This window comes from Perna viridis, chromosome 1 (assembly GCF_037379345.1).
Source record: "Perna viridis isolate PV_CMFRI_1.1 ecotype Kerala chromosome 1, ASM3737934v1, whole genome shotgun sequence".
NCBI classification, from domain to species: Eukaryota; Metazoa; Mollusca; class Bivalvia; order Mytilida; family Mytilidae; genus Perna; species Perna viridis.
Genome location: NC_142445.1, coordinates 56,543,326 through 56,565,132, shown reverse-complemented (window position 1 = coordinate 56,565,132; position 21,807 = coordinate 56,543,326). Strand labels below are relative to the sequence as shown.

The following is a 21,807-nucleotide window of genomic DNA, read 5'->3' as shown; positions in this document are numbered from 1 at the left end:
ATTAAATTAACTAGAATTTGTTCTTCTGTTCAAACATGTTTTTCCTCAAGTACCTTTTTGTTTAAAATTTTGTGTTTTTTTCTTAATATCATAGATGCCTCTCTGTTTACTGACAATGTGTGTAAGTTAGAAAAAGAATGCCCTAGCCAGATTGATTTTCACGGATTCTGTCAAGTAACCATATTTGTGGGTATCAATTTTCAGAGTTAAAAAAATGGTTAGCATAATATAGTGTTAAAAATCAATTATGTGGGCACTTTTTTTCACATTTTTCTGTTCACCATGAAAATTATTACATTTGCTTTATTTGATAAAATCTGTGTTTTAGCTTGTATGTTCCTGTATCAGTAAGACTTACTTAATGTGATATATGGCAGACAAGGGGTTGGCATAAATCAAAAAAAAAAAAAAAAAAAATACAAAATATCATTTCAATATTAATATGATGGATATTAACAATAGCACAAAAACATATCACAGTACATCAGAAAATAGTCATTCAAAAAATACCATTTCTGGAACAATTGACACTTCATCACTTTAACATAAAAAATATACAATAAAATTTCAAAACAGAAATTATAAACAAAGTTCTTGTTAAAAGGCAGTTTCTTAAAATTCCCAAAATTTCGTCACAAAAGTATAAACATACTTAACTAACTAAACATAAAACTATTTTTAACAACTTCCTATTTAACAAAAAGGATCACAAAAGCTCAGCACTAGTTTTATCACTCAAACAGATTGATTATTCGTGAAAGTACTGTAGTCCAAGAGTATGTATTATATAAATTTGAGTAAAGAAATATAAATATGCAAATGATATTGATAATATAGTCCTGATTTGTTTCATTATAAAATTGAAACTTAAACCTTTTATTATTACAATATTCCCCCCCCCCCCAAAAAAAAAAAATGTTTGTATTTTAAACCCATTAGAACTATTTATTTTTGTGAATTGTCAAGTAACATTGCAAAAGAGTTGACACACAGAATGAAGTTACCATTCTTTTTGTCTAATAAACATTAACAAGATCAATAAATGATCCACTTAATCATGAAATAACTGTATTAAAAATACTCAATTTGAAAAAATGTAAATTTAGGTTTTAAAAATAAAATGCACTAACAAAATATATCACAGTACATTTAAACAGTACACATACAATCAATATAAACTATATCATGCCTCCACCATTGTTTGTTGACGACTTGATGGTTGTGACACACCCACTGCTCTAGAAGTTTTATTGAGTGACCCCCAGGCTACTCGTTTGGCAGCAGCACCACCCTGAACCTGGGTCTGTAAAAATTGAGTTATCTGTTGTATTGCCTCATCCATCTTAACCTGAAGATGTTTTACTTGTTCACTATTATTGTCTGTTTCAGATTCCATCCTATCCAGTTCAGAACGGTTGTATAATCCACGATACTTTAGATACTCCAACATGGCAGCATGCATTCTTTTCTGTAAAGCTTGTAACTGGAATGGCATAAAAACATAATATAAAATTTCAACAATAAAACCACAATCAGAAAGTTATTCACATGTATAAGTCATAGATAGATTTTGTTTCGTACTTTTTAGTTGACACATTGCTAATTACTATAATATGCATAATATTTTGATACTCAGCAACAGTATCTTATTCTCATCCTTTTATGTAGTCATAATCCTGTAACTAAAAATCTTTTTCCTTAACCCAGTAAAAACAAAAGGGCTTTCTTCCATCCAGACAAACTTTCTTCAAAAATATCATTAACATCCTGTTTCTGAGATATCATACAACATGTGGACAGAGGGACAGACAAAATATATATATACACTGTACCGTAATATGAGAAAGAGGTTAGCTACCTCAATGTTCTACTCTTACATGCAAAATGAAGTTGAATTATTAACAGACTTTGTGCTGTTCCTAAAGTGAAATGTGCTGAAACTTCTTTTGGTAATATAACCAATGAGAAATCAGATGAACTCTAGTTCAGGTCATATTATTGGAAAAAGTTTTTTCTAGAAGCATCATGTATACCAAATTTGATATCTCTACCATGTTTGCCACTTAACCTGGCATAATATTTTCCTTGCACAAAAGGCTTTCCAAAAGTAATTATTACATACCTGTGTTGTGTCTTTGATCCGTGCTTCAATTTTGACCCTGTCATCAAAGTTATTCATCATCTTATCCTTAATAATCATGTGTTCATTCTGTAGATGTCTGTACTTTGAAGCCAAATCTTTGTTTATAGCAAGCTTAGCTGCTTTGTGTACCTGAAGAACCATCAAAGGCATACCAATATTCCATGATAAAATAACATTTGAAGGATGACCAAAAAATTAATCGATTTCAATTGTGTTTTTGTTCTATCAAAAATGCATAATTATTCAAATCTGTCAATTCTAATAATACCAAAACTATAATAGTTTTGACCAAAATCAGCACGTCAAACTCTTCTGGGATTAATGATAAACTAAATGGATAAGTTAGATTTCATGTTGTTTGAGGTTTTGTTATTCATACATTCTTTAATTGTTTTCTTGGGAAATTATTTAACTCAAACTATAAAAATAGCCTAGGTAAATAAATAAATATTAAAAAAAAAAAAAAAAAAATATTATGACCATACCTCAGATTCTGATAAAAACCGCTTTCTCTCGTCCACAAATTTACGATGATTTGCTTCATTTTCCCTGATTCTTCCTGTAAAATTAAATATGCAAACATATGTAAACATATACATTTATACATACATACATAAACATATACATTTATACATACATACGTAAACATATACATTATTACAATTATAAATATCATTCAGAGATCTCCATGGATCAAAATGACCACATGGCTCACTCTCTGGTTGGACAAATTTTTTATTGGGGCGCGTGTCCTTTTGCGCAGAAAATAACTTGCCAAAAAGGTATAAGGTTGAATGTGACATATTTAATAGCACAAGCTACAACATAGAAACCAACAATGGTATTTTTTTCTGTCTGTATTGTCTATTTCAATTATAACATGGTAAAGTTTTCCCTTCCCTAGGCTTGACCATAGGTCCACATCTCTAGAGAAATTAAAACCACTGGTAGATGTGGTCATTTTGTTGATACCATTAAACCATTTGCATTTAATAAGTTCTATATAATTTAACAAAAACTTAGACAGTAAAATGTCATTTTCGTCCAAATTGTGTCTTTAAACAATTCTTTTGGGAGTCGATTCATCACATTTTCATAAAAATTAGGCAAATTGAACTGCTTTTCTCTGTCAGATAATTGCCGAGATCGTTAAGACATTGTATAAATTAAGATTTTCCTTCTCCATCTCCGATCACATCAATCTTTATCAAATTGAATTTGAAACTCTTGATATATATATTTTATTAAATGAAAAGTTTCCTAATTTTGTTCATTTAAAAAAAAAACTGTAGAAATCATCCAGCTTTTTTTAATCATACTGATTTTGTCAACGATGATAATCGTAAATTTGACAGTTCCGAGATGTGTTTACACATGCGTTTCATTCCCTGACACATTAAACCCCCGTAAATTACCAAAACATTGAAATTACCATTAGAATAAACATATGCACCCATCATATAGATTTATGACAGGTATAAGTGATTAATAAACAAGAGTAATTGGGAAATACAGATCTGATTTGCAATGCATGACGCAAAGTTGAATCCATGGCGCACACCAAATGAACACATAGTGCTCATTTTGAATTATGGTGCAAGGAACGTAACACATGGCGCAATGCCATGCTAAAAGAGGCAGTGGAGAACCCTGACATTTTTTTCCTTAACACTTAACTAATGGTTCAGATTGAAGAAAAAGCCAACAAAAATCAACTGCTTACTTTATAATCAAACTATCAAGTTTCAGGTAAATCCATGAAGTAATTAAGATTACACTTACCAAGCACCTCGTCATAGCTTTGTTTTAAATCACCTTCAATCTTCCTTATGGCCTCCATCTGTAAATCTAACTCTTTTCTTCTTTCCCTAATAATTATTTTAATACAGTATAATACCATTCTGTGTTACCTTTTTCAATGTTTTATACCAAATATTTGTTCTCAAATAATGCATACTGTTTTACTGATATGAGTGTTTCTTGCTTTTCTTATCTATCTATACCCTCAACTGGTAACATGTGCATCACAGTGGATTAATCATACTTGGAGAAGTTCTAAAACATCACCAGACAAGCACTGCCTGGACCTGAACTCCAAAGCTTGAAAAGTAAAATAGAAAAAAATAAAACAGTCAAGTGATTGGTACATTGTATAACCCAGGTAAAAGTGACATCAGCCCAGAGTGAAATGTAGAACATGAAAACAAAATGATTTATCCATACCACCATCATCAAATCATGAAATACAAGATATCAAAATGATAACAATGTAAAGGCTAACTAATCATACTTTAATACCATTAACAAATCTTGGTTTACTTACTCTAACTCCTCAATAGCCTTCAGAGCAGAATCTACAAGCTTCTTAAATGTAACTTCTTCTCTGTCCATATCTGATACTTGTTTATTCATTTGTTCTGTCTTCCATTCCATGTAGTCTAATCTCTTCTCCAGTTTAGTAACATCCTCCTAATCAGGTAAATAGTATGTTGAAGTTTTATACAATTTTGAAAAGTATTTCCAGCTTAAATTTTCTATTCATAGCATCACTGTACAAACAGATAACTTTCCACAGATAAATAAAAAAGGTACTTATTCTAAATAAGTTTCCAATGATAAATGAAAAAGGTGCTTATTCTAAATAAGTTTCCAATGATAAATGAAGAAGGCGCTTATTCTAAATAAGTTTCCAATGATAAATGAAGAAGGCGCTTATTCTAAATACGTTTCCAATGATAAATGAAGAAGGTACTTATTCTAAATACGTTTCCAATGATTAATGAAAAAGGTACTTATTCTAAATTCTTAGCAAAAATAGGGGGAAATGACCAACATTAAAACATTAACAAAATATTAGTAACAAGGAAAACTTCAGACAATATGAAACTGCTTTAATGAAATACTATGATCTGAAAATTAGTTGAAGGTGAATCATTTTAAAGTATCCATTTTTCTTATTTTTAACAATTAATCTCTTCAATAACAAAATGTGTTTCCTTTTTAATTTAAAAAAATACAACAAAGAAAGCAAGAAACACAAACATACATTCCAACGTCAATTCTGAACAAGTAAAAGTTTACATTATTTTGATACTACCTTGAAATTTGGATGGGTAACAATTGCCTGTTGACATACTTTGATACATGATACATATTAAATAATTACATGATGCTCCAAACATCACCAGGGAAAAGAGAAACACTTAGTGATAGGTGAGAAAAAAGCTATGTAACTCATCATCCTAGATAAAAAGGCTTCCCACAATATTTGTATGTTATGACTGTATGCATCTTTCAATACAAACAATATTAAATGTGCATTGTTCTTTAACACTGTTATATTGTTAACAGAATCAAAAAAGGTGTAAAAAAATAACAAAACAATGGCATAGACCAAAATAATATCCTAGATTCTCATCCCCTCTCATTTTTTCACACTTCCCAAAATATTTTATTTTTATTTTTTTGCCCAATTTCGGTCAGTTTCTTTCAAAATGACAGCATTTATTTTTACTTCTAAATTGATAGGAAGAAAAAAATAAAATTTGTCCACCCACCCCAAAAATTTGAACAAAACTGGATAAGAATCTAGGAATTTCTCATTTATGGTCTTATCAAGAATTGCCTCATTTTTTGTGCAGTGAAAATGAAAGGCAAGCAAGAACAATTATATAAATTTAATCATTTAAAAGTTGTTTACCGAGGCCATCAAATTATATATGTTACAAATTCATGATTTTAGACGAAAAAAGCTTCTCCATTCAAAACAATCTGTGTTTGACAAACAATTATTTTGTACACACTTGCTTTTTTTTTATTCATAAGACTTGTACTAACCTTCAGATGCTTGTGGTGAGGTTCCAGTTTATTGATTTGTTCCATGAACCTATCTCTTGATTCTTCTTTTTGTTTCTTTGTGTCCTCCATTTGTTGTTTAATTTTCTCTTTTGTCTGAAAATAAAAATATTTATTGTTTCAAAAAAAAAATCACTAGTAGCTGATATACTAATGAAACAGGGATGACATTTTTATAACCAAAAACTTAAACATGTTTTCTTCAAAGTCTTTGTTTGCCTAACAAAAATAAAAATATTTTTCATTCCTGCATCCATATGACTTATCATCTTGTATACGTCTTTTACTAATGGATGAGTATGTACCAGTAAACAAGCAAACAGTGTTCAGCGTGTAAGTTTTAATAGGTAAATACTCACAAATTTTTAGTATTGATATGCTTACAAAATATTGGCAAAAGAACTACCAAGGGACAATTCAAATATGTTAAAATAATGCATGGTCAGAATGTGAAAACATGAGACAAAGGCTATCTACATACACTATGTAGTGAACCAAATAAAATAGATAACACATAACTGTATCTCAAGTTATTTATCTTCAATAATGTTCTATTTGATTTGTGACTTTAATTTTATACAAACCTCTGTCTTTTCCTTCTTAGTGTTTCTCAGCTTTTCTACTTTAGTTAGCACTGTATTTACAGCAGTTTCAACCTCATTTGCCACCTTCTGAGCCTTTCAAATGAGACAAGATAGCAAATCATTATTATTTTTTTTAAATTATTGTAATAGTATGCTATTATATATAAATATTACATAACACAAATATATAGAGAAACCAACAGCTGCTATTCTGGTGAAGAAGTAATTTGGTTTCAAGTTTAATGAGAGATTCAAACAAAAAAAAAAAACCATTTACTACAATAGCAAAAGTGAAAATGAGGATTTAAAAAAATATTTCTCTTTATATGACAATGTATTCAGTATGTAAAGACCATCAATGGTCTGCAAGGGACAAAATTCATCAATATTACAAACAACTAATCACAAATGCTAAAAATGATAGTTGAGCATTAAAGATGGTCTACATTGAATATTACCGTGACAACAATGAATGACAAAACTCCTTAATGTGGCATAACAAAACCATATATTAATACATTTTTGAGTGACAAAAATATCTAAAACACAAATAAACACAATTCAAAAATGTTAAAAATGTACTGATTATTATATAACATAGGTTCAAATGAAGTAGATAATGTATTAAACATGGAACAGTAAATTGAATCTTTTTTGTTATGACTCTTATGTATAATGAATGTACATAGAGTAAAACATGTATAACATTACTGATGTTACAAATCATTCACAATGTAAACATGCCCCCATATGCCACGACATGAACTAATTTTAAAACTGAGCTGCACATATCCCAATTATTGCAAGATGATCCTGCCCATGATTTTCATACTTCCAATGCTTTCTTTTGCATTGATTTAATGTGTTCCTCCTCAATTTCCTCAGACTGAAACATCATTTAAAAAAACATTTTTCAATTCTGAGAGCATTTTCTTATAGTAAATGCAATACAAAATGACTAAACCAGAGTTAAATTACTTTAATCAACTTTTATGTAAGAAGTCATACTATGAAGAGAACATATTTTTAAGTTTATCAATATTTAACATGAATATTTATGACTATCTTCAATACATGCTCTGAAGTTAGCAATATTGGTTTTTAATTAAATGTGATTTCCATCAGTTTATGAATAGTCATTAACATACCAAGGTTAGTAAATGGGTTAAGCAGCTTCATCACATAGAATCAAATATAAGTTAAAAAAAAAACCAGGTTAAACTTCAGAAATTAATCCAAAATATACATGTATAAAGATCAGACCACAAAGACAACTACTTTTTACTGACACTGAGAAAAACAATCAATGATCAAATGATTATAAATCACAACTTTAAACCAAGGTAATCAATCACAAACTTGAAGTCACAAATACTAGAAACTTCCACAAATACAGCATTAAATATAATGAAACTACACACAATTCCTATATACAAACTTGTTAAAATATTGAGGTTTTCCCCATCAATGTAAAAACAAACAATATCCAGTTAAAACACATAGATATATCTCTATTTGAAAACTGACAAAAACTGTTAAAACATAGAGCAGCAAGTTAAAATATAAAAATTGACATCAACAGAACCTGTTACATCCCAGAACAACCCAAATCCCTGTTTAGACACTGACAGAATCCTGTTAAAACATAAAACAGCAAGTTGGCCTACTTTAGAAGCCTCCCTTTTCATTGATTCAATAAGTTTTTCCTCTTCATCACTTTCCTCTTCACTCTCCTCAGATGTGGAATCTATTATATCCATTGTCTTTTTCCTTCTCATCTTTTTAAATACATTGTCATACACATAACACAAATTGGAGCCTTTATTCTATATATTCATTATATAAATCTTACTTACGAATATAAAGACAAATGATGAGCACTTCATTCAGAGTACAAAACAGTAACTGTATAACCCATCCGGTAATTATAAATAATATACAGAAAAATTTAGCATTGGAATTTCATATTGATATACCCCAAAAAAACGAAAATGCAGTACAAATGAAAGAGAATTTGTGACAAAAAAATTGAGGTGCAAAAGAGGTGAAAAAAGTTTATTCACCAATATTTGCAAAATTATAAAGGGTATGTGTTCAATACACGTTCTATTATTTATCTAACAAAATCTTCAAATATATTACCTTTTCTCTCTTTTGTGTTGTATCTTTTTTATACTTGATAAGATCAGTTGAGTCAGAGTTGATCCTGGCCACAAGTACAGATCTGGTGTGCATTTCCTCCTTTACTTGTCTCCTGAGTGTTTCAGCAGTAGCCTAAAATAGTAAAATCACATATGTGATATGCTACAACAAACTTACTAACAGTATACTACAAAATACATCTTTAAAATATAAAAGAAACACTTTGCAAAATGCAACTACAGGTTATTGTATATATATAATTTAATGAAATGCAATGTGTACACAATTAAATGTTTTTTTTTTAGCTTACAAGCTGTGAAAGTGTTGATTTTAAAAGTGATAATACAAAAAACCTAAAATTTAGAAATATGTTTAATGACTAAAGTAGCTTAAAATTACTCAGCTCCTATGCCTACCCTTTAAGTTAACAGATTGTTATTGTCAATCTAGTGAAAGCTAAACATGAAAACATATCTTGAGGGACTGCGTGCTATTTGAGCTATGTGAGTACTGGTGCTTTTAAATAAAACTGCCATGAGATTTTTTTTAAATGAGGTAATTCTTGCCATTAGGTTGTGGTTTTAGATACTAATTAAGCTAGCAATTGGTACTAATTGACTGAACTGAATATAATATTCTGTGTGTGCAAATAATGCAAATCTGTGCAGGTAGGAAATGAAAATAATGCAAAAAGCTTTGAAAAGTTATTATGTCTTTAAATCTCCATTCAAAACATAACTACAGGATCTCCAACTCTAGTTGGTCTTGAAATTCCTCCAATGTCATGTAATAATATTTAGCCTCAACTTTTGACTTCTTCCATGATAGATTTAAAAAACATGCAAGAGAAAAACTTATTATTTCCACAAAAAGTAATGACAGCATATCGGAAGCAGTTGACCAAGTCAATACACCAGGTCTTTGGAAACAATCATCATGAGATTTCATATATAAGCCATGGCTAGCTGTTAAGTTATGACTATGTATGTACATGTTTGTATTTGTTTTTTTGTTGTCCTACTGTGTCTGAGGCTATCAATAAAATCTTGTCTTGTCTAAAATCTTGTTATTTGCCTATTGATATTGAACCTATAAATCTACAGCCATAACAATTGGTTGAGTAAATCAGTGACTGCAATTGTTCATAAAAGTAATTGAGTATTATTTTAACAATTGAAAGTCTTCGCAAAGACATCTTATACAGCTTAATACGACAGAAATAATTATTGTAAAGTGAGGTATAGAAAGAAATGCTAAGTAAGCACAAGATAACTGACGGATGCAGAGAGCACAAGATAGGTGGTTGGTCTATGACTAATTAATTTTATAATTGTTATGAAAGAGCTGTACAAAAAGTAAATTCTTAAGATATTGTTAAGTTGTCATTCTTATTATGTGTAGATGAATCTGTATTTATTAAAGCTTCAGACTATATTCTAAAATTCACTTCTAGAAAATCATATTTGAACTATCTAAATCAAAATGTCTATAAATCATGTAAATGTACTATAAAACATCTATAAAAAGTTGCTTCAATTTTCTTTCTTTAAAATAAATTGAAAACATCTAAAACTGCAAACACAAAGATCTGAAAATGAAAGTGTTAAATCATCTGATAGACTATATATATTTAAAGCAGTATGACTATACATACCCTCTCTCGCTGTAGTATATTACAATATTTTATATTAATTTACTTATTCAAATGCATTGATAAGACAAGTTTAAAGGTAAAAGAGGTTTTTAGAAATAAATAGGGAAATTGCTTATAGATTTGGTATGCTATATAGAATGACATTTCAATAAAATAACATCTCCTGTATTCAGTATGTGGCATCATGAATTATTGACCATTAAAGAAAATCCAGCTCCATGACACACTAAATATGTATTTTATACCATACAAAATCATTAAAAAATATCACTAGGATCTGTAAAACTTTAATATAATATATTTGGCATGTAACATTTTGAAAGAAAGGAGTATTTATTTATTTATTTATTTTCATTAATAAGTCTGTTCCTAACACTAATATAGAAAGAAGTTTTATGATCACAGCAAAAACAAAGATACAACTAAAGAATGCCAATCCCAATGTAGGAGTAAATTAGTTCATCAAATTCCAGAGAATACCCAGGGTTCACAGTCACAGCAACACAGGGCTTAATGAGTAAATAAACTTACTAATACTATATTGGGTAAAATATCTACTTTAGGATATAAGATAAAGAGGGATTATAATACTAAGAAATTCCTTTTGGGGTATTGTCATGAGAAGACAAGTCCTACTATACCTCAAGACCACTCTAAAAGATAGCAATTATATGGAATGACTATGAAAATCTGTTTATCTATTCTACTTTAAAAGTGGGGAAACAAAACTCAAATAAAGAGTATCATAAAGATAAGAATACCATGTAAAATCTATTATCTTTTTGTGTGCAAATATAAGTAAATGGGAAATCATATTTCAAAGTGAAATAGTTCATACTAATGCTGTCAGTTAAAATATTATAAATCTGTCATATGCGAGGAGAAACAAAATATAAATAGCTGCACTAAAGCCGAATGTGCCCATAGATCTCCCTTTTTGTGCTTTAAGTCCCAAATGAACAATTAAACAAAGAAAAACAAAACGGGGCCCAGTAAACAAAAAAAGTGTTTTTAAGTTTTCACATGATGTGGAGAAACACAGATAGACAGTCATATTATATGAAGAGCATTCAAAAATAAGAAACCCCTCTTCATTTGTTTTTCTTCTTGCTAAAATAACTATTAATAATACATTATGATTTGTGGTAGTTATTTTACACTGATTACATGTAATGAACTTGATTACCCTGTATCAATATCCACAATTTTGAAAATGGAAGAATGCTTATGACATGAACAATGTTTTCACACATACTAGTTTTCATTTTTTCTACTGTAAAAATATTGCATACCATGAAAAACTATTAAGTTTACAATATTTTAAATAATTCAATATCCAAACTGAAAAAACGATCACTGACATACTAATAGAAACATGACATAAGATCTACAATGTTACAATAAATCGAGCCTATTATACATGAACAACAATTACCACTAAAGTAATGTCAAATGATGTTTTAAAATAGGATTTAAATAATACCTTGAGAGATTCTTCCATTTTGAAGGCTTTGTCCTGCTCCCCTTGTAGTTGTTCCCTGATAGCACCATTGATGACAGATATTCTATTGTGTTCATCCTGAGTAACTGCCATCTGCTGCTGAAGACGCATCATTTCTTTACGTATACGGGCTATATTCTTCTCATCAGCAACTTTCTGTCGTTGACTGGAAAAGTAATGGAAAATATAAGTTAAAAAAAAAAGGTAAATAAATGCTGATAGCTGTAAAAGAATTTAAATCACAGTTGTGGAGCATATCATTCAATCCTACAAATACATGACAATATAAAAAATAAAGTACACATAGTAATCCAATAAAGAAAATAAAATTCAATTATTTTCCTACTTTTTGGGGAAGGGCCACAAGCCCAGGAAATTGGGAGAAAGGGCATGAGAGTTGTGACTTTGTAAAATAATCTATATATTTGAGTGCAAGAATTTCTATACAGTATTTAAAAAAATAATTTCTTATTAAAATCCTCGATGATGACCATTACAATTAATTTGTATTGAAGTCCTAGAGGTGACCTCTGGGTTACAAAGTTGATGCAGTAAAGGCAGGGAACATTGTATCAATCTCTATTGTAATTATGTACAAATACTGAGACACAGTGATGGGGAATTTCACTACAGATTTTTGGAAATTTGGAGCATGCTTCTAATTGAGAAGGGGGCAAAATTCAGACCTAAAATAAAAAATTATTGAAATTTGTCTTGTTGGTAAAAGTATGAATTCGCAATATAAAATCAAACTTATCTATCATATAAGGTATATTGTTAAATTCATTTACACTACTTTCAAATACAAGATTTGATTTTTTGACTACTTAATTAAGTCACATCCTTCTAATTCACTATTGAAGTATCAATTTTCATGGAGTAAAAACTCATGTTTTTATTTTGTCATTTTAAATCAACAACAGCCAAATGACATCAACAATTCGATTATTCCACTGACAATTGAGTATTTACAAACCATGAAACTTGATCTAACAAATTAAAGTACTTAAAAAGTATATCAAACAAAGGTATGATCTACTGGTAACTACATTACTCCTAACTTTCATAACATCCGTAAAAAATAAATCATATTAAGGCACACAACTACTTACTCCTTTAACCTTTTAATTTTAGGCACATTAAAACAAAAAAATTATCATTAATATCCACTAAAACATAGAAAATAATTTAAACAATATTCTATCTACAATTCTTTCTTAATATGATAATAATTCCTGATTTATGACTTTAACAAATATAGATGAAGAAATTTCTCAAATTGTTGCAAAAAAAAATGAAATAAATACATGTAATGATACTTAAAAATATCAGGTTTTGCATAACCATACTTATGAATATTATGCCAAAATCAGTAGCAATTTAACTGATCTGTCCTGTGCATTTTGTGATCAAACCTACCAGTCAGTGATTTTATCCATGTAATCCTGGACTTCCATCTCAGCCTCCTGATTCTTTAATAGAATACTTCTCAATTTGGTGTCTCTAAGTTTAGCACCTTTTTCTAACTCTGCAATTCTGTGGTCCATTTTCCTTTTCTAAATAAAGAATAAAAAAAAACAGTGTACTTGGCTTCACATCAATATCTAATAAATCTAATAAATCCACTCAGACATCAATCATTACAATTTCTATGTACAGTTGAGTTAAAACTTTATGTGTACTAATGTAGCCTAAAAAGACATTTCTCAGGTAATTTCATACCTATTCTGTCAATTAATTTAAATACAACAAGCAACTTGTAGCCATATGTCCCCTGCCATTGCCAAAAAGGTTGACGTGCAAAAGTCCCATATCTTCAGTAAAATTTGTCTTTGTCAAATCAAATTGACTGCAATATGATCAACTGCATATGGTTGCAAATTCGAACAAAATTTATAGAGGGCTATCCGAGGAGTTGCATCCACAAAAAGCTACTATAGTGTAGAATTACAAAATAAACATAGTCCCATAATTCCAGTAAAATTTGTTGACATATGGCAGGGCAGTTTGTATTGAACAAAATTGTAACAAAATCTGTTGAGCAGTATCCTAAGAGTTGATGCCACATAGCGTTCCGATAGTTTCAACAAAGTTCCATAACTCCTATAAAATATGTCGAATAAAAATGGCGGAGCAATATGATCAATTACTTATGGTGAATAACAATGCTATGAAAGTCAAACAAAATCCATTGAGTGGTATCCGAGGAGTTAGGTCCACAAAGTGTTCCTATAGTGTATCATGTAGAAATAAAAAAAAAAGCAACATATGCAAGATCAACTTCAAATGGTGACTAATAATCCTATGAAATTTTAACAAAATCAATCAAGCAGTTACCAAAGAGTTGCATCATCAAGTGTGACGGGACAGAAGGACATCAATATTTTTACGTCCTCTTCCATGTAGCAGTGGGGGACAAAAACATACTTTTCCACTAAGTATAAAAAAAACCCCAAAAAAACCAGTTCCAACACTAAGTCATTTCAAATACTATACTTGATAAAAAATTAAAAAATACTTACATGGTAAAAAAAACACTTCCTAAGCAACTCCTAAAACTCAGGAATGATTTTACGAGGTCAACAAACAAAGCAGATTTTGGCAAAATTGAAAGTGAAAATAAGAATTGTAAAGGTAAAATCTAGATTAGAAATAGCGGAATTCAGCTAAAAAGCAGAAAAAATCATCCCTGAAAACTAGATGTATAGTTCTTACCCTTGTATCCAGTTCTGACTGTAGCTGTATGTTTTCATTCAAAAGTCTGTCATGTTCAAAGTCGGCCTCTGTAATCTGGGTCTGTAACTCCCTAACCTGTGAAAATCACACAACCAAATACATGGAACGTTTTTCAAAAAATGGTCGTTACACATGTTTTTGAGATAGACTTGCCACCACAATAAAAAAACATCATACCAATGTCCCCCGCATAAAAAAAAAGTGAGGAAAACTTTAAATTCACTGAAATTTTCTAAGTCCAAGGGCTGTAACTTCTGTAAAAATCATTCAACCATAACCGAAGTGGAACTCAATCTGTAACTCTTCATAATAAGGCCACATACCAAAAACAAACTTATTTGGTAAAAACATTACAAAAAAGAGTGTGGAAAACACGGACGGACGTCAGGCATTTCCATGTCCCCTCGTGACACATCACAGGGGACAAAAATATTTCCTACAAAATAGGTTTTTTTTGTTGAAAAATTGAATTACACAAGTATTACATGTAATACAAAAGACTATAAATCTGTCATTGCACATTAAAACAAGCACAACAAACTTTTAATTCATCAAGTTTTTGTATTTTTAATTTTATAAAACTACCTGTTTTGCCTTCATTTCCTCTGCCACTTTCATATTTTCATTTTTGACTTGTAAAACTTTCATTTCTTGATCATTGGATATAAGTTTGGCTTTTATATCATTTATCTGTGCAGTATAGGCATCAAATGTCATTCTAGACTGGTTATAATCATCACTGAAAACATAAATTGGAAATGTAATAATGCACAGAAAAAGAAACAGATATGGTGAATTGCAACAAAAGCACCCACGTATAACCTAACAACGAAATAGTAAATGCTTCAAGATAAAGTACGTTATTTCAGTCAACATATAAACACACAAACATTTTATAAGAGGCGAATATGACATTTTCTTATTTAAGCATGCACTGCATACTCTGATTTGTATTCATAAAACTGAAACAAAAAAGAGATGAAGTGACAATTAAACAAAGACTAATAAACATTGATTTTCTGTTGGAAAGTACATCAAATTTCTCTCATAGGTTACACAAAAAAAGAAAAGTACAACAATTTTAACTTACTTGATTTTATCTAAAGATTCTTTCACCACATCAAGTTCACGTTTGATATGATTTCTCTCTGTTGTGGCTTTAGCAACGGCATCATTAGATTTGGCTTCAGTTTTCTGTTGTCGAGACTGTGTATTATCCAATTCAACATTTGTCTACAGAAAATGTAACAATTCCAGGGGATTAAATCATGCATAACAATTATACAGTTGGTATAATAGCAGAGTGAAAAAATTGGTAGACAGACTTCTTTAAACATAATTGGTCAGTTACTAATGAACTTGTGACAGATGTTTTTATTTTATATGCCCAATTCATCATTGATCTCTGTTTTTTTTACTACTTTGAGAAAAGTTTGTTTTCATAAAGAAATCTTTATTCTTGTACAGTTAATCTCTCATTATCTTGGGAAATTAATATACAACAACAAAACAGATGTGAACATAAAAAAGGCTTTTATTTTTAAATCCTTCGAATCATTATTTCAAAGTTTAACAGACTCCAATATATTAATATGAGAATTGTCTGTTTTCACAAAAAAAAAAGAAATTAAAAAAAACATGTAGGGAAAGTATGTTGCAATCTGTTTAGATGTATTTGACATGAAGCATTCTTCTCAAATTTATAATTATATCTACCTTCATTTGAGCATTTTTGATACTCTCCATGGCTTGTATTTCTAATTGTAATTTCTCTTTCACCAATGGACTGAAAAGTTCAAATAAAAAAATGTAACCAATCAGAATAAAGTACACCACAATATCTATCTTACATTACTTTGTTAAAATGGGAGTCTTATTGAAAAAAAAAGATTAAAGAAGCTAGTTTCATTTTTTTTTTAATCCAGATTTTTTGTCATTGGGATCATTTTGCAATTGATGGAAAGGTTCAAAAGAGGTTCAGCAGGTGCAGTTACTTGACAATGATTCTAATTTTGTGCCAGATTTTCTCTAGCAAGATTTTGATGCCATAGAGTATCATTCACAACTTTTCCTCCACATATAAAAATAGGTGATAACATGAACTTTTTCTGAAATGTATAATTAGAAACAACTATTAAGAAATGGTGAGACCATTCCAGCTTAAGCGGTATATAATCATGAAATAATTCTCAAAAAAAGTTGTCTATTTGCTTCTAACAACAACAAAAAAACACTTCCTCATTATTTTTTTTAAAAGTGGCTTAAAAACTAGACATTTGTTTGCATATATGCCTTAAGTAATAAACTTACATATGTCTTTTAACAAATGCTATTTCTTCTTTGAGCCTTTTGTTATTGACTTCAGCTGTGTGAGTTCTACCATGAATTCTTTTCTCTGTTCTACTGCTATAGGAAACATGCCACTGAAGCTCATTCAAGTCCATTATACAAGCCTCATGCTCTATAACAAAAAAATTCAATATTAAAGGGGAGCAATTAAAAAAAAATCCAGTACATTGGCATGTACTTTCATTCATCACATTTATATTTCAAAAAAAGAAAATGTAAATTCAGAAAATATTGTACGCATTTATCAATATAGTTTTTGTAATTCAGAGGTTTATGCATTTTAAATTTTTGCAATCATTAAGAAATCCAAATTCAGGAATGGTAAAATTACTGACAGTTTCAATTTAATATATTTCATATCTTAAAAATAAATTCAGAAATTATTACATGCAGTCATTATATTTTTTCCCTTTACAGCAATAATGATTTTTCTTTTGCTATATCAAAACAAACATCCTTAAGTAATCCCAGGTTCTGATTAATGTCATTCCAAACCAGTCATACAGGAGCTACTTTACATGTGACAAACAAAATAAACTATCCAGGGTTTTGATACCTTTCTGCACAGCTATAGGAAGTTCCCTCATCCTTACTAAACACAAATGATCTATTTTCTCATTAAGTTTGACAACTCTGTCCTTTTCATTGTGTAAGCCCTGAAGAGTTTCAAGTCTGTCATTTTCTAATCTGGCAAGTAAAGTAACCACTTCATCTAATACATCCTCTGCCCCAAGATATGGTAGTAAACAACTTTCTTCCTCTAAAAAAGATATCTAATACATGCATTTGGTGATGACAAGGGAAAATTTGATTTGCATGGCTTTTGCAATTTTCAACTGAACAAATTCTTTCTATCAGTTACAATGGGCAGTTTCTTTTCTACATTAAAATATTACATCAGGTCAAAGTATAACATATCAAATTTCTCAATATTCAACTAGAACATCAAATGGATTGGTATACATATCTTTTCATTATCCTTTATTTTTTTTGTAAACTGACCTTTAATTACACCCACACCCGATACTGACAGTGGTTGGGGTGATGATAATGTTGTTGTTGTTCTACCAGAAGCAGCACTGAGTTGTCTCCCTTTAGCACTACTGGCAGTTTTAGCAATTTGGTTTTCTGATTTGTCATTGGAGAATCTCAACTGTTTTTTGCTGGCAACTAAAAAACAGTGAATGCCATATGTGTATATGCCACAGTTTACAGAAGATGAACAATTACCAAATCATCACTGTTAAGCATTACTGATAGTTTTATGTACAAATTCGAAATTAAAACTTGACTTGAATTAATAGTAATATTCTTGTGTAAAGAAGAAGGAACCTTTCTGATAATGTCTTTCTGATAATAAGAGTTAAAATGATTTCAGTGGTCAATTGTCTTTAAATATGTATATTAACAATGGTATAATGTGTTTTAAACAGGCAAAATGCACAATGATTTCTATTCCACACTAAAAGGGCATGACAATAAATAGAAAAATGTGCAGTAAACACTTCATTCAATCATGAGAAAAAAAAACACACTCAACAAACACTACATACCAGGTCTTATTGAAGGAGGCCGACTTTTCATTTCTTCCTCCTTTTCTCTGAACCATTCTTCTATAATGTTTTGGATCAGTTCTAGGTGAGATACAGCTTTTTTTACACATGGTGAACTTGATTTGGTTAGTTCACAACTTTTTCTGCGAAATATTTGAGGTATCCTAGGCCAGTTTTCGGGAAGGGGATATACTTTATCTACAATTAATAAAAAAGCAAAATTTATAAAGCAAACAAATTAAAAAGGAATTGCATATATCTGTGACTTGTTTTTATTTCAACTTGAAAAAGTTTTGTTCTGTATTCTTCTGTGTATTGTGCACATTCTTAGTATACTGCACACCCCCTTCCTGGCAAAGGAGATCGACGAAAAAAGTTTCCGTATAAAACGGGCCCTGGGAAGTGAGGAAAAATCACCTGTAGAAGACCATATTGAAATGAAAGGATTCTGGTAAATTCCCTGAAATGGGTTTCCTTTCATCATTAATCTTTTTAAAAGTGTTTTTTTTGTATTTCCCTGTGTTCGCAAGCCATTTACTGATTAAAATACAGTGATGTTTTGGATCCATTCACAGAGTCAGCTAAAATGTTTACATTTCCTGTTCGTATACAAATCAAGTATTTCACTAAAACAATGGTGTCAAGTTCGATCGTTTATAAAAATAATGTTTTAATTTGCCAAGCTTGTGTATTGATGTTTGAGATCTGGAAACAGTTCATCAAGTGGATTAAAGGATTAGTGACAATTGTTTTCATTTTTTAAATAGATCTCTTATTTGATAATTAAATGATGATGGGTCTGAGGAAATGTTGGGCTCCTGCTGTTATATATTTTACACTCCACCGCACACAGGTGAAGAAGTTAGGATTAGGATGGCATATTTTGAGAGAAAAATAAGAAGCTTGTTGTGGTTATTCATACAAGCTATGAAATGCAAGAAAACAGCAATGATGGTTAAAACAAGTCCCCTGGACTCCCTTGTTGTGATTTTCAGGGGTCCCCAATGAATTTTTTAGGTCAGTGACCTTGGAGTTTGGGTACTAATGCCCATATTGTCAGTAGAGATCAATGAGATAAACTTCACTGTGCTGGGTGAATTTCACACCCAGGTCAGTGATACTCCATACACAATTAACAACCGGAATATACAATATCCCAGATGGGTAGGTGTAACACTCACATTTCACTATGAAAAAATCTGACTGACAAGGTGTTTTGTCTACTAACAAGGATTTAAAACTCAAACTTGAGTGTTAGAGAAACAAATGTCTCCGAGTGTAGTGTAACTTTACACCATGTCAAAAATTTGCACATTTTATTTAAAAATTTATAAATCTAACCTTCAATGATTAGTTATCTAACAGCATTGTGTTCAGACATTTACCTTCGATTTCAGTATTTTCATCTTCTTTCAAATCATCCACGCTTGATTGGTAGTTATCACCTTAAAATTTATAATGTTTATTGCTTAGTCTACACAGTTAAATTTTCAGCTTTAACTTCACAAGTGAAAAAAATTTCTGAAGGAAGTATACTGTAAACGTACTAATTTTCACAGCGGCTATTTTTCGCGGTTTCTGAAAAGTGACCATGTTCACAGGTATTAATTTTCACAGTTCTCAAGGTTGAAGAAATTAAGTTTTTGAATAGTCTCCGCAGTGTGTGATCTCTCTTTTGATCAGTTATTTTACCATTAATATTTCAATAGTATTAATGATGGCTGTTATTACGACATCAACAAATTGACAAGTCCACATAGTTTCTTCTGGCCATTTTAATCTTATAGTGTATTGTTAATTAAAACTCAAAAGAACTCACTTAATTGTCCAAGCCGTGGCTAATTGTAGGGATTAACTTTTGACACTTCAATTGCATGTTTACGGGTTAACTTTTTAATGTCAGTTCTAAGCATGTGTATTTAATGGTAATCTTTTATGGGTGATTACCCTAATGTGTGCTAACACCAACATCTTGTTCTTTTTGTGAATAAAATGTTTGCACAATATTTATTTCTATTCTTTGATGTTACAGATACTCTTTGCCATTGATACAAATATGTAAACAAGATCATGAATTTAGAAATTATAACCCATATACCTTTACCTCATACGTTTTTATAATAGATTGAGTATAAATTCATACTTGATTGTACTGAATGATACGACCCTTACACAAAACAAAATTTCTATTCAAAATCGTGGAAACCATGATTAGAACAGTCAAACGACTTGGTAATATGAATATATTAATGTTGGTACTAATTTTCGTGTTTTTGAGGCAACCGCAAAAATAGCGAAAATTAATATTTTTACAGTACTTAATTTATGTAGTTAAATCAATCATGTTTTCACTATTTTTGAGCTGGATATGTTAATATTTCATGTCAAAACAAATTTCACCAAAAAAAGTACATAAATATCAAGCTGTAATTTAAGAATTATAGGAATCTGATATTTGCAGTTACTTAACTTATTCCATTTTCCCTTTTTATTGCAAATACTCACCTTCAGCCTCCCGAACAGCAGCATTAAATTTATCTTGACTTGTTGACCTTTGTCCAAGAATGCCACTGTTTAATCTTTTCTCTACCTCTTCAACTTTAACAACTTTTGTCTGCGACATGTCCTGAAAAAAAAATCATTCAATATTAATTACTGCCAAAGGTTCAAGTTGATTTATGCATTGTTTTTCATACAGAACAGTAGCTGTTTATTACTCTTTTTTGGTTATAAAAGTTAATTTCTGTTACCAGTGCTAACAAATAATGGCAAAAAATTATATGTTGTTTATGCAAGTAAGTATATTGTGTCTTGCTTGACACTGCTTTGTCTCTCCTGTCGACTGTAATTTAATCACTTGTCTTGTATGCCAGTTATCTTGTTCTTTTTTCATTATGTGTACTTTTAAGACAAGTTGAACTAAAAAATAAATCTAAATAACATTTTTTTTTGTGTTCAATGTAGTCTGTAAGTATTTGGAGTCTCAAAGTAAATCTTGACACCTGATCCTGATTTTCTGGCGAAACTTGGAAAGTAAATATATGATTCTATGAATGTACTCTATTCTGTAAGCATATTTACCTGACATTAATTTTGATGACCGACCAGGAAATTTACATCACTGTCTTTCCTATAAATCTGAACTATGGACAAAATAAATCTTTTCTTTCTAGTTAAACATTACATTGTGTTAAAAAAAATCATGAAGAGACTTTGATAATGTTGATTCAATCCACCATTTTGACGCCTTCACAGTTTCTAAGGATAATTTTGTAACGCAAATTTTGATT

General features: G+C 30.1%; 1 protein-coding gene across 4 annotated transcripts; it reads right to left on the bottom strand.

The window, feature by feature from the left end:
• Positions 1 to 417: 417 nt before the first annotated feature.
• Positions 418 to 21,774, bottom strand: LOC148629498 (coiled-coil domain-containing protein 178-like). Of its 4 annotated transcripts, XM_088552378.1 has the most exons (23): positions 21,599 to 21,774; positions 21,023 to 21,143; positions 19,903 to 19,962; positions 18,518 to 18,715; positions 17,967 to 18,134; positions 17,521 to 17,724; positions 16,926 to 17,076; positions 16,332 to 16,401; positions 15,706 to 15,848; positions 15,201 to 15,354; positions 14,595 to 14,690; positions 13,299 to 13,435; positions 11,862 to 12,045; positions 10,379 to 10,387; positions 8,725 to 8,856; positions 8,250 to 8,360; positions 6,583 to 6,675; positions 5,981 to 6,094; positions 4,467 to 4,612; positions 3,926 to 4,011; positions 2,629 to 2,702; positions 2,123 to 2,272; positions 418 to 1,483 (listed from the first exon to the last, which is right to left on the bottom strand). In XM_088552378.1, the coding sequence occupies exons 2-23, from the start codon at positions 21,138 to 21,140 to the stop codon at positions 1,184 to 1,186; spliced, it is 2,898 nt and encodes a 965-aa protein (XP_088408504.1). In that variant the 5' UTR covers positions 21,141 to 21,143; positions 21,599 to 21,774; the 3' UTR covers positions 418 to 1,183. The 4 variants fall into 4 exon arrangements, with proteins under 4 accessions (XP_088408504.1, XP_088408520.1, XP_088408512.1 ...); XM_088552394.1 differs by lacking the exon at positions 8,250 to 8,360; XM_088552386.1 differs by lacking the exon at positions 10,379 to 10,387.
• Between the last annotated feature and the right edge of the window lie 33 nt (positions 21,775 to 21,807).

Coding starts and splice junctions, on each gene's coding strand:
- LOC148629498 (XM_088552378.1), bottom strand. CDS start 21,140: ATGTCGCAGACAAAAGTTGTTAAAGTTGAAGAGGTAGAGAAAAGATTA. Junction 17,077..17,520: donor TCCTATAGCTGTGCAGAAAG/GTATCAAAACCC, acceptor TTTTTGTTATAG/AGCATGAGGCTTGTATAATG. Junction 14,691..15,200: donor AGGAAATGAAGGCAAAACAG/GTAGTTTTATAA, acceptor TGATTTTCACAG/GTTAGGGAGTTACAGACCCA.